The 12,398-nt window shown below is 44.5% G+C and overlaps 1 protein-coding gene across 1 annotated transcript in view; it reads right to left on the bottom strand.

Annotated features, from left to right (window-relative positions):
* Positions 1-11,878, bottom strand: part of haus1 (HAUS augmin-like complex, subunit 1) — a 67,175-nt gene extending 55,297 nt beyond the window's left edge. The window contains exon 1 of the mRNA XM_070866929.1: positions 11,748-11,878. Within this exon, the coding sequence (XP_070723030.1) occupies positions 11,748-11,768 (21 nt within the window). The 5' untranslated portion in view covers positions 11,769-11,878. The remainder of the gene's footprint in view (positions 1-11,747) is intronic.
* Between the last annotated feature and the right edge of the window lie 520 nt (positions 11,879-12,398).

The following is a 12,398-nucleotide window of genomic DNA, read 5'->3' as shown; positions in this document are numbered from 1 at the left end:
AGCAGCCTACAACCAAGATTTGAAGGACCATACCAGGTCTTGCTGACAACTGATTCTTTTATCTTGATTGCAGTAAGACCAACATGGATCCATGCATCCCATTGCAAAAGGGCACCCGACAAGGAGGAATGAATAAGGAACTGTATGGACTATGGGGACTGATAGCGCTGTGCTCAGCAGGATTGTGCCTTGTGTTATCAATTGTACCAGGGATACAGAAACATGAACAAAGGGATCCCTAGGAAAATCCTTGGTACAGGGTTTGATCATATTCTTGCTGATAATCTTTGCCTTATACCTGTTGTTTGTATTAGTTAAGTGTTGCTGCGCCAGGTTGGGAGAAACAATATTACCAACCGAGACCACTGCTAGGGTTATGTTAGCAACAACTACTGAAGATTCTTGTGTGAAATGGAAATAGAAAGACTATGCAAGATTAGAATGGATTAAGTTGTCCTTGTAAAGGACAAAAGGGGGGAATGTGGAAATTTACTTTTAGAAGTTACACTTTGTTAAATGTACCCTTTGGTAATAAAACAAAATGGAGTCCCAGTCCTCCCAGAAGCCCCTGCAGCAGACAGCCTGTTTTTGCATAAACATACTAACCTTGACTAATAGCCGACTAATTTAGAAAAGCAGGAGCCATCTGTGTGAGTGAGGGAACCTTGAATTTACCCTCCCTAACAGAAAGAATGTCCTGTTAGAATTATACTCCCTACTAATAACTGTTGCTATGCTAAACCTCAGAAGTATTAGATAAAGGTTGTATAGATATGTAAAGAACTAAAACAAGGATGTAATGTTAATTAAGTGATTGAAGAACTCCTTATCTGTATTTGCTGACCGCAAGGGCAGAACTGACAGGTGATGGAACCATAATTTCTTTGGTTGTCCTTCTGTATAAAGATAATGTGATTTTGTACCACTGTAGAAGTCTTCGCTGAGCCTTTGACTTAGTGAGACTTTTCCTTGCAGCAAGTAAAACTATTAAAGGGACATCTACCGGAGTTGTGTCAGAGTTTCATATTTTTAGTTAAATTGAGAGTCGAGATTTCGACACTTCTACGCCTGCTTGCAACGCACAAGGACTAAGCACTCCATCTGGGACAGAGAGAAGAAACACCAGAGAGCCTTGCTACTTCGACTGGGAAGCTGACCTTGAGACTGGACTTGAAGACCCAGAAGATACGCCTCATCGGAAGAAGCAGCGAGTAAGCTAGAGGGGTAACTGGTGAGCATTTATCCCAGCCCACACATCTTTAAGACCACCGCATAGTATGAAAGGGTGTCGTGTCCCACCCAAGCCTTAGGGGTTTTAGTGGGGAGGATTTTGCAAGGATCATAAGCGTACTCACATACTGTTGGACAGGTTTCAGTGATGCAATTTTGAATCCAAGCAAGGGTGTTTTAGACGTGGGTACTTCGCGTTAGGGGCCTGTTTAGGCAGGCCAGACTGTGTGTTGTACGGTGTTTGTTTGTATTACACTACCAGGGTGTGTTTTTACTGGGTGCAGGTGTGTTTTAACTTGAATTGTGACGGTGGAGACCGAAAAGATCTGTCTATGACTGTATATTACTGTTCACAACTATAATTTCGGTGTCTAGAACTATTGCAAGGGGGGTGATTCGAAACCACCAGCAGCAAAACCACTTTACAAGGGGTGAAGCCAAGAAGGGATTTATAAACAAGGATGAGAATTTTAAAAATCAAGGCATTGCTGGACCTATTAATGAATTCCTTCCCAGGATCTCAAAACTGTGAAATTTGTTACTTCCATCAGTCTTTTCTTATAATTACAATCTCTAGATTTTTTAAAACTTGAGATTGCTTTCACATAATTGCTATTTTTTTTTAATTTACCTCAGCTTCTCTTTTACTCTTTTCAACCTTGGTGTCCTGCACAATGATCCTCAGACTCTCGCCTTCATATTATAATAAACAGTTAACTAATTTTAAAATTATGGAATGAGGAGACGCACAGAGTCATGGATTTCCCACAATTTATTCAACCATATCCCAGCATAAGTCACGGGGGAGAGTAGAGGAGAGGGAAGGCAATTGGATTTTTTCCACAACAAACATCACCACTTCAAAAGCCACAATCTCACAGTAATCCAAGAAGTATTTAATTAGCATAGACATTAGAAACAAGCAAGGAAACTTACTCAAAGTTTTTTAGAAAAGCTTATTTTATTTACTATCTGGATAATTACAAGAAGGATGTGATTGCACTAGAGAGGGTACAGGGGAGATTTACCAGGATGTTGTCTGGACTGGAGAATTTTAGCTATGAGGAAAGATTGGATAGGCTGGGGTTGTTTGCTTTGGAACAGGGGAGGCTGAGGGGGGACCTAATTGAGGTGTAGAAAATTATGAGGGGTCCAGATAGAGTGGATAGAAAGGACCTATTTCCCCGAGTAGAGGAGTCAACAACCAGAGGGCACAGATTTAAAATAATTGGTAAGAGGTTTAGAGGAGATTTCAGGGGAAATGAGGGTGGTGGGGGTCTGGAACTCACTGCCTGAAAGGGTGGTAGAGGCAGAAACCCTCATCACATTTAAAAAATACTTGGATGTGCACTTGAAGTGCCGTAACCTACAGGGCTGCAGACCAAGAGCAGGAGTTTGAGTACAGGGGCAGGGAGGTATTGCTACAGTTGTACAGTGCCTTGGTGAGGCCACACCTGGAGTATTGTGTACAGTTTTGGTCTCCTAACTTGAGGAAGGACATCCTTGCTATTGAGGGAGTGCAGCAAAGGTTCACCAGACTGATTCCCGGGATGGTGGGACTGACCTATCAAGAAAGACTGGATCAACTGGGCTTGTATTCACTGGAGTTCAGAAGAATGAGAGGGGACCTCATAGAAACGTTTAAAATTCTGATGGGTTTAGACAGGTTAGATGCAGGAAGAATGTTCCCAATGTTGGGGAAGTCCAGAACCAGGAGTCACAGTCTAAGGATAAGGGGTAAGCCATTTAGGACCGAGATGAGGAGAAACTTCTTCACGCAGAGAGTGGTGAACCTGTGGAATTCTCTACCACAGAAAGTTGTTGAGGCCAATTCACTAAATATATTCAAGAGGGAGTTAGATGAAGTCCTTACTACTAGGGGGATCAAGGGGTATGGCGAGAAAGCAGGAAGGGGGTACTGAAGTTGCATGTTCAGCCATTAACTCATTGAATGGCGGTGCAGGCTAGAAGGGCCGAATGGCCTACTCCTGCACCTATTTTCTATGTTTCTATGTTTCTATGAAAGTGGGATTAGGCTGGATAGCTCTTTGTCGGTTAGCACAGACACGATGGGCCGAAATGACCTCTTTCCGTGCTATAAATTTCTACATGCCAAACTACAAGACTCACAAAAGCTGACAAGAAAGCCTAAAATAAACCTGACAACTGAAGAAAAATTATACAACTGAAAAAAGCTCTGAATAAAGGCCACTGCTTCAAGATAACTGAATAAATTAAATTCATTTTTATTACACTACATTGTATTCAGGGTATTTATAATTGCTTGGGATCACATGCCACATTTCAGTTTGTTTTTCTGTTTATGATACATGTAGGAGTTACAATGAGAGTACAATGGAACTTGAGCTTATCATGAGTTGAAGTGCAGGTGTACCCAATATTTCTTCAGTTCCCAGGGGAGAAAAATTAAGTACACAGACAATACTAGCACCAGGGAAAATAAATGTGACATTTGTTTTTGCAGTGGTGCATTTAGAAATGTATAACGGGGGATGTGTGCACTGAAGGTGCATAATTTCTTTCCTGGTGGGTCTGGGAACATGGCTCTCCACCACTCCAGGAAATTTAGATGTTGAGGGTGTATTTTCCACCATTCTGCTTTTGAAGCTTTTGACGATACAAAGATGGGAGGAAAAGCAATGTGTGAAGGGGACACAAAAAAACTGCAAAAGGACATAGACAGGCTAAGTGAGTCGGCAAAAATTTGGCAGATGGAGTATAATGTGGGAAAGTTTGCGGCACTTTGGCAGAAAAAAAATCGAAGAGCAAGTTATTATTCAAATGAAGAAAAATTGCAAAGTGCTGCAGTACAGCGGGACCTGGGGGTACTTGTGCATGAAACACAAAGGGATAGTATGCAGGTACAGCAAGTGATCAGGAAGGTCAATGGAATCTTGGTCTTTATTGCAAAGGGGATGGAGTATAAATGCAAGTCCTGCTACAGCTATACAAGGTATTGGTGAGGCCACACCTGGAATACGGTGTGCAGTTTTGGTTTATATATTTACGAAAGGACATACTTGCTGTGGAGGCAGTTCAGAGAAGGTTCACTAGATAGATTCCAGAGATGAGGGGGTTGACTTATGAGGAAAGGTTGAGTAGATTGGGCCTCTACTCATTGGAATTCAGAAGAATGAGAGGTGATCTTATCGAAACGTATAAGATTATGAGGGGGCTCGACAAGGTGGATGCAGAGAGGATGTTTCCACTGATGGGGGAGACTAGAACCAGGGGGCATAATCTTAGAATAAGGGGCCGCCCATTTAAAACTGAGATGAGGAGGAATTTCTTCTCTGAGGGTTGTAAATCTGTGGAATTCGCTGCCTCAGAGAGCTGTGGAAGCTGAGTCATTGAATACATTGAGATAGACAGTTTCTTAACCGATAAGGGAATAAGAGGTTATGTGGAGTGGGCAGGGAAGTGGAGCTGAGTCCATGATCGGATCAGTCATGATCGTATTAAATGGCGGAGCAGGCTCGAGGGACCGCATGGCCTACTCCTGCTCCTATTTCTTCGTTCTTATGGAGTCAAAAGTGGAACATACTAGATCCCAAGTGAGTCCATCGTCAGCACAATATGTGCAAATCGGAACAGGTTTCAGAAATTAAGCTTAAGGCTGTCCTTTACAATTTCACCGAAGACGGCATCAAATAGGATAGTTGACTGTGAATAACCTTGTCTCAACCCTATTTTGAGAAGGATATGTTCAGTGAATCTCCCACCTACCCATACAAACATCTTAAACTTAAAGTACACTTTCCAGATCAAATCCAAGCTTTGGTCATGTACTCACGCAAGTTCCAGTTTTTTCATAGAAACATAGAAATTTACAGTGCAAAAGGCGGCCATTTCGGCTCATCGTGTCCACGCCGGCCGACATAGAGCCGCACAGCCCTTGGTCAGCAGCCCTAAAGGTTACATATAAACCTATGAACAATGGCAGAAAGGCAAAGAGCACCCAGCCCAACCAGTCCGCCTCACACAACTACGACACCCCTTATACTGAAACATTATACACTCCACTCCAACTGAAGCCATGTGATCTCCTGGGAGAGGCAAAAACCAGATATAAACCCAAGCCAATTTAGGGAGAAACAATCTGGGAAAATTCCTCTCCGATCCATCCAGGCGATCGAAACTAGTCTAGGAGATCACCCTGGCCGTATTCTATTCGCTGCAGTACTTACCATTATATCTGCACCGTCCAACAAAAGGTCATCCAGTCTAATCCCAATTACCAGCTCCAGGTCCGTAACCCTGCAGGTTACAGCACTTTAAGTGCCCATCCAACCATCTCTTAAAAGTGGTGAGGGTTTCTGCATCCACCACTCTTCCAGGCAGCGAGTTCCAGATCCCCACAACCTTCTGCGTAAAGAAGCCTCCCTCAAATCCCCTCTAAACCTTCCACCAACCACCTTAAAACTATGCTCCCTTGCAATAGACTCCTCCACCAATGGAAATAGACAAATCTTCTGGAATTTTTTGAGGATGTTTCCAGTTGAGTGGATAAGGGAGAACCAGTTGATGTGGTATATTTGGACTTTCAGAAGGCGTTCGACAAGGTCCCACACAAGAGATTGATGTGCAAAGTTAGAGCACATGGGATTGGGGGTAGTGTGCTGACATAGATTGAGAACTGGTTGTCAGACAGGAAGCAAAGAGTAGGAGTAAATGGGTACTTTTCAGAATGGCAGGCAGTGACTAGTGGGGTACCGCAAGGTTCTGTGCTGGGGCCCCAGCTGTTTACACTGTACATTAATGATTTAGATGAGGGGATTAAATGTAGTATCTCCAAATTTGCGGATGACACTAAGTTGGGTGGCAGTGTGAGCTGCGAGGAGGATGCTGTGAGGCTGCAGAGCGACTTGGATAGGTTAGGTGAGTGGGCAAATGCATGGCAGATGAAGTATAATGTGGATAAATGTGAGGTTATCCACTTTGGTGGTAAAAACAGAGAGACAGACTATTATCTGAATGGTGACAGATTAGGAAAAGGGGAGGTGCAAAGAGACCTGGGTGTCATGGTACATCAGTCATTGAAGGTTGGCATGCAGGTGCAGCAGGCGGTTAAGAAAGCAAATGGCATGTTGGCCTTCATAGCAAGGGGATTTGAGTACAGGGGCAGGGAGGTGTTGCTACAGTTGTACAGGGCATTGGTGAGGCCACACCTGGAGTATTGTGTACAGTTTTGGTCTCCTAACCTGAGGAAGGACATTCTTGCTATTGAGGGAGTGCAGCGAAGGTTCACCAGACTGATTCCCGGGACGGCGGGACTGACCTATCAAGAAAGACTGGATCAACTGGGCTTGTATTCACTGGAGTTCAGAAGAATGAGAGGGGATCTCATAGAAACATTTAAAATTCTGACGGGGTTAGACAGGTTAGATGCAGGAAGAATGTTCCCAATGTTGGGGAAGTCCAGAAGCAGAGGTCACAGTCTAAGGATAAGGGGTAAGCCATTTAGGACCGAGATGCGGAGGAACTTCTTCACCCAGAGAGTGGTGAACCTGTGGAATTCTCGACCACAGAAAGTTGTTGAGGCCAATTTACTAAATATATTCAAAAAGGAGTTAGATGAGGTCCTTACTACTAGGGGGATCAAGGGGTATGGCGAGAAAGCAGGAATGGGGTACTGAAGTTGAATGTTCAGCCATGAACTCATTGAATGGCGGTGCAGGCTAGAAGGGCCGAATGGCCTACTCCTGCACCTATTTTCTATGTTTCTATGACCCTTACTATCCACTATGTCCAGGCCCCTCAATATTTTGTACACCTCAATGAGGTCTCCTCTCAACCTCCTCTGTTGCAATGAGAACAAACCCAGCCTATGCAATCTGTCCTCATAATTAAGATTCTCCATTCCAGGCAGCATCCTAGTAAATCTCCTCCACACCCTCTCTAGTGCAATCACGTCCTTCCTATAATACGGCAACCAGAACTGCACGCAATACTCCAGCTGTGGCCAAACCAAAGTATTATACAATTTAAGCATAACCTCCCTGCTCTTATATTCTATACCTTGGCCAATAAAGGCAAGCATTCCATATGCCTTCTTAATCACCTTATCCACCTGGCCTGCTACTTTCATGACAGCTGAATGAAGCAGTAGGCCCAAGGCCTTATGAAAATCAACAAAAGCAATATACATTGGAATCCTCTGTGCCTTACAATGCCCAGTGATCTCATATAAAGCCACAACCTGCTCGACACATTTCTTGTGAGAACACAAAAGACTTCCAATTGCTCTTGCAAGCCTCCAAAGTATCTTGTACGTATGCCAATTACAACCTAAAGAATCCTGCTCAACACCAATGTGGGAGCAGTCACCACAAGTACAGCAGTAATTCAAGGAGAAGGCCCACCACCATCACACCACCACCACCGTCACACCACCACCACCACCATCAAGGAGAAGGCCCACCACCATCACACCACCACCACCGTCACACCACCACCACCACCATCAAGGAGAAGGCCCACCACCGTCACACCACCACCACCACCACCATCAAGGAGAAGGCCCACCACCGTCACACCACCACCACCACCATCAAGGAGAAGGCCCACCACCGTCACACCACCACCACCACCACCATCAAGGAGAAGGCCCACCACCGTCACACCACCACCACCACCATCAAGGAGAAGGCCCACCACCGTCACACCACCACCACCACCACCATCAAGGAGAAGGCCCACCACCGTCACACCACCACCACCACCATCAAGGAGAAGGCCCACCACCGTCACACCACCACCACCACCATCAAGGAGAAGGCCCACCACCGTCACACCACCACCACCACCACCACCACCATCACCATCAAGGAGAAGGCCCACCACCGTCACACCACCACCACCACCACCACCACCATCACCATCAAGGAGAAGGCCCACCACCTTCTCAGGGCTAACGAAGGAAGGGCAATAACTGCAACCTTACCAGCATCGCCCAGATGTCGAGAACAAATTTTAAAATGCCTGAAGCAGTAATTTTATAGTTGTTCTCGCAACCAAGCTCTCTCCTTACTGATCCTCGAGCACTGCACATGCCCAGAACTGCTGTCTTTCAAGACGATAGACCGAGATTGCGAATTTCTGCTGATTTGATGCCCAGATATTAACAGCCATGAAAAAAAGCAGATGATTGGCAATCACGTGCATCTTTAGGTTGGGCATTTGTACAACTTCTACCAGATAGCTTCCAACACCATCAAATCAGTTGAATTGGTCTTTTACCTTATTACATAAAATAGTTACCAGGTTCATCTCATAAAAGTAGTCACTACCCTTCAAAGTAATTAAATGTAGTTGAAGTACTTTGGACTGTTTGATACAGCATCTTATTGTGTCTATCAATGTTAAATTATTTATTTCTTCTTTCCTGCATTGAGGATTAAAGTACACCAATCTGCCGAACACCAATTCAAATTAAAAAGTGTAACAACGGGCACAGATTCAAAAAGGCAAAAGGCCTATTTAGGCCAGAGAACCCAACGCATGGAATAAACTTCCAGATTAGGTAAAAGGCAAAATCGTTTAAGACCTTGATGTTGTAATGAAGACTTCATTTATTCATTTGGCCAATATTTATCCCTGAGTCAACATAACAAAAAATATGCTTTCCACCCTATCACAGCAGACCTTCCCTTTTGTTCTTTCCTCCCCTCCCCTCCCCTTCCCCTACACTTATTTAAAAACCTGGTACATTTCTGACTTTTGCCAGTTCTGATGAAGGCTCATCGACCTGAAACGTTATCCCTGTTTCATAGAATCATAGAAATTTACAGCACGAAGGAGGCTATTCGGCCCATTGTGTCTGTGCCAGCCAACAAAGAGTTATCCAGCCTAATCCCACTTTCCAGCTCTTGGTCTGTAGCCTTGTAGATTACAGCACTTCAAGTGCACATCAAGTTCTTTTTAAATGCGGTGAGGGTTTCTGCCTTTACCATCCTTTCAGGCAGTAAGTTCCAGACCCACACCACCCTCTGGGTAAAAAACTTCCTCTCAAATCCCCTTTAAACCTCCCCTCAATTACTTTAAATCTATGCCCCCTGGTTGTTGACTCCCCCGCCCCCGGTTAAGGGAAAGAGGTCCTTCCTATCCACTCAATCTATGCCCCTCATAATTTTATACACCTCAATTAGGGCTTCCCTCAGCCTCCCATGTTCCAAAGAAAACAACCCCAACCTATTCAATCTTTCCTCATAGCTAAATGTCTCCAGTCCAAGCAACATCCTCGTAAATCTCCTCTGTACCCTCTCTAGTGCAATCACATGTTTCTCTCTCCACAGATGCTGCCTGACCTGCTGAGTATTTATCATTTTCTGTTTTAATAACAAACAAAAAAATCCGGTCATTATCACATAGCTGTTTGTGGGAGCTTGCTGTGTGAAAATTGGCTACCACATTTCCTACATAACAAGTGACTATACTTCAAAAAGTACTTCATTGGCTGTAAAGAGCTTTGGGATGTTAAGAGAAGCAAGAGAGGAAATAGCAGATTAATTTTCAAATCCTCTCCAGCCACAGGTGTGGTGCCAGAGGACTGCTAATGATGTACCATTGTTTAAAAATAGAGAAAGGGATAAACCGAGTAATTAGAGGCAATCAGCCAAACCTCGGTGGTGGGTCAATTATTGGAAAAAATTCTGAGGGACAGGATAAATCTTCATGGATTTGTTAAGAGAAGATCGTGTCTGACTAACTTGATTGAATTTTTTGAGGAGGTAACAAGGAGGGTCGATGAGGGTAGTGCATTTGATGTAGTGTATATGGATTTTAGCAAGGCTTTCGATAAGGTTCCACATGGCTGGCTGGTCACAAGAGTAAAAGCCCATTTGGTCCAAGGCAAAGTGGCAAGTTAGATCCAAAATTGGCTGAGAAGCAAGAAGCAAAAGGTAATGGTCGATGGGTGTTTTTGTGACTGGAAAGCTGTTTCCAGCAGGGTTCCGTAGGGCTCAGTACTCGGTCCCTTGCTTATTGTGACATATATCAATGATTTCTACGTGAGTGGAGGGGGTATGATTAAAACATTTGCAGATGATACAAAAATTGGCCGTGTGGTTGATAAAGAAGAAAGTTGAAGACTGCAGGAAGATATCAATGAAATGGTCAGGTGACCAGAATAGTGGCAAATGGAATTGAATCTGGAGGTGAGGAAATTCATTTGGGGAGGGCTAACAAGGAAAGGGAATACACATTAAATGGTAGGACACTGAGAAGTGTAGAGGAACATGTCTACAGATACCTGAAGGTAGCAGGACAGGTAGATAAGGTGGTTAAGAAGGCATATGGAATACTGGAGTGCATGTCTACAGATACCTGAAGGTAGCAGGATAGGTAGATAAGGTGGTTAAGAAGGCATATGGAATACTTGCCTTTATTAGCAGAGGCATAGATTATAAGAGCAGGGAGGTCAAGATTGAACTGCATAAAACACTAGTTAGGCCACAGCTAGAGTACTGCGTGCAGTTCTAGTCACCACATTACAGGACAGATGTGATTGCACTAAAGAGGGTACAGAGGAGATTTACGAGGATGTTGCCTGCCGAGAGAATTTTAGCTATGAGGAAAGATTGGATAGGCCGGAGTTGTTTTCTTTGGAGCAGAGGAGGCTGAGGGGAGTCTTGATTGAGGTGTATAAAATTATGCGGGGGTCCTAGAATGAATATGAAGGGTCTCTTTCCCTTAGCAGAGCGGTCAACAACCAGAGGGCATAGATTTAAAGTAACTGGTACATTTAGAGGGGTTTTGAGGGAAAATGTTTTCACCCAGAGGGTGTGGGGGTCTGGAGCTCACTGCCTGAAAGGGTAGAAACCCTCACATTTAAAACAACTTAAAAATGCACTTGGAAGGGCCGTAACCTACAAGGCTACGGACCAAGAGCTGGAGAGTGGGATTTTGCTAGATCGCTCTTTGTCGGCTGGCATGGACACGATGGGGCACAATGGGCTCCTTCCGTGCTGTAAATATCTATGATTCTGAGATCATGAAAGGCGCTACAGTAATGCAAGTCTTTCTGGATGGATGGATGAACTAGGATGTGGCCACTGACTGTGAACCCAAGAAACACCAGCAATTCAGTGAACTTCTACCATGACCCAGCCTTTGAACCCTCAGCAACATGTGTAGCTCTTGCGGAGAAAAAGATAATTGTGAAACAACGGAATCGAGTCACAATATAAATGTCTGGATTTGTGTCAATTGTAAAATGTCCTGGTCCCGCCGGCTGCTGCGGGAACCGACACGCCCTCCGGCACACGGCGGTGATTGACAACCACGCCGTCCAACCAGGTTGCACGTCAATCCCTCACTGCTCACGTACCGCCAATCAGACGGAGGTAGGTGGGCGGGCCTTCCGTTACCATGGCACCGGCGCAAAAAAACCCGCCGCAAATTATAGTTTAAAAAAACGAATTCTAACGTTATAATTTTGTACGTTTTTTTAAAAACCATTTAGAGATTGGGGGGAAAAAAAAGGTTTAAAAGTGTACCTTGGCGCTCTTTGAATCCATTTTTTGTTTTTTTATTAAACGTCTGCTTAACAATCGAAGCAGCTGCCGGCTTTTCCCGCCATCTTTTTAGGCCCGTTTACCCAGGATCCTTTGAGGTAGCCTCACCCCTTTCCCGTGACGTCAAGCACAGGCTCAATGTGACCTTTGACATAGGGGTGTCAATCCGATGGTTACAGCACAGAAGGAGGCCATTTGGCCCGTCGAGCCCATGCAGCTCCCTGGAGACCACTTCAGCTCATCCCACCCTTTTCCCCAGCCCTGCAAAAAAATTTTCCCTTCAGCTCCTTATCCAATTCCCTTATGAAAGCCACGATTGAATCTGCCTGCACCACCCTTTCAGGCGGTGCACTCCAGATCCTAACCACTCGCTGCGTAAACGTTTTTCCTTGTGTCGTCTTTCATGGGCTAGCTCCAGTTCCCTACCCGCACCCCATAACCCTTATTCCCTTATCTGAGGTGACTGATCAGCCATGATCTTATTGAATGGTGGTGCAGGCTCGAAGGGCCAAATGGCCAACTCCTGCACCTATTTTCTATGTTTCTATGTTTAGCACTCAAAAATTTGTCTATCTCTGCCTTAAATATGACCCAGCTGCCACAGCTCTCTCGCACAGGGAATTGCATAGATTT

The sequence above is a fragment of the Pristiophorus japonicus genome, chromosome 2 (genome assembly GCF_044704955.1).
Source record: "Pristiophorus japonicus isolate sPriJap1 chromosome 2, sPriJap1.hap1, whole genome shotgun sequence".
Classification (NCBI taxonomy): Eukaryota; Metazoa; Chordata; class Chondrichthyes; family Pristiophoridae; genus Pristiophorus; species Pristiophorus japonicus.
This window is presented reverse-complemented; position numbering and strand designations above follow the sequence as displayed.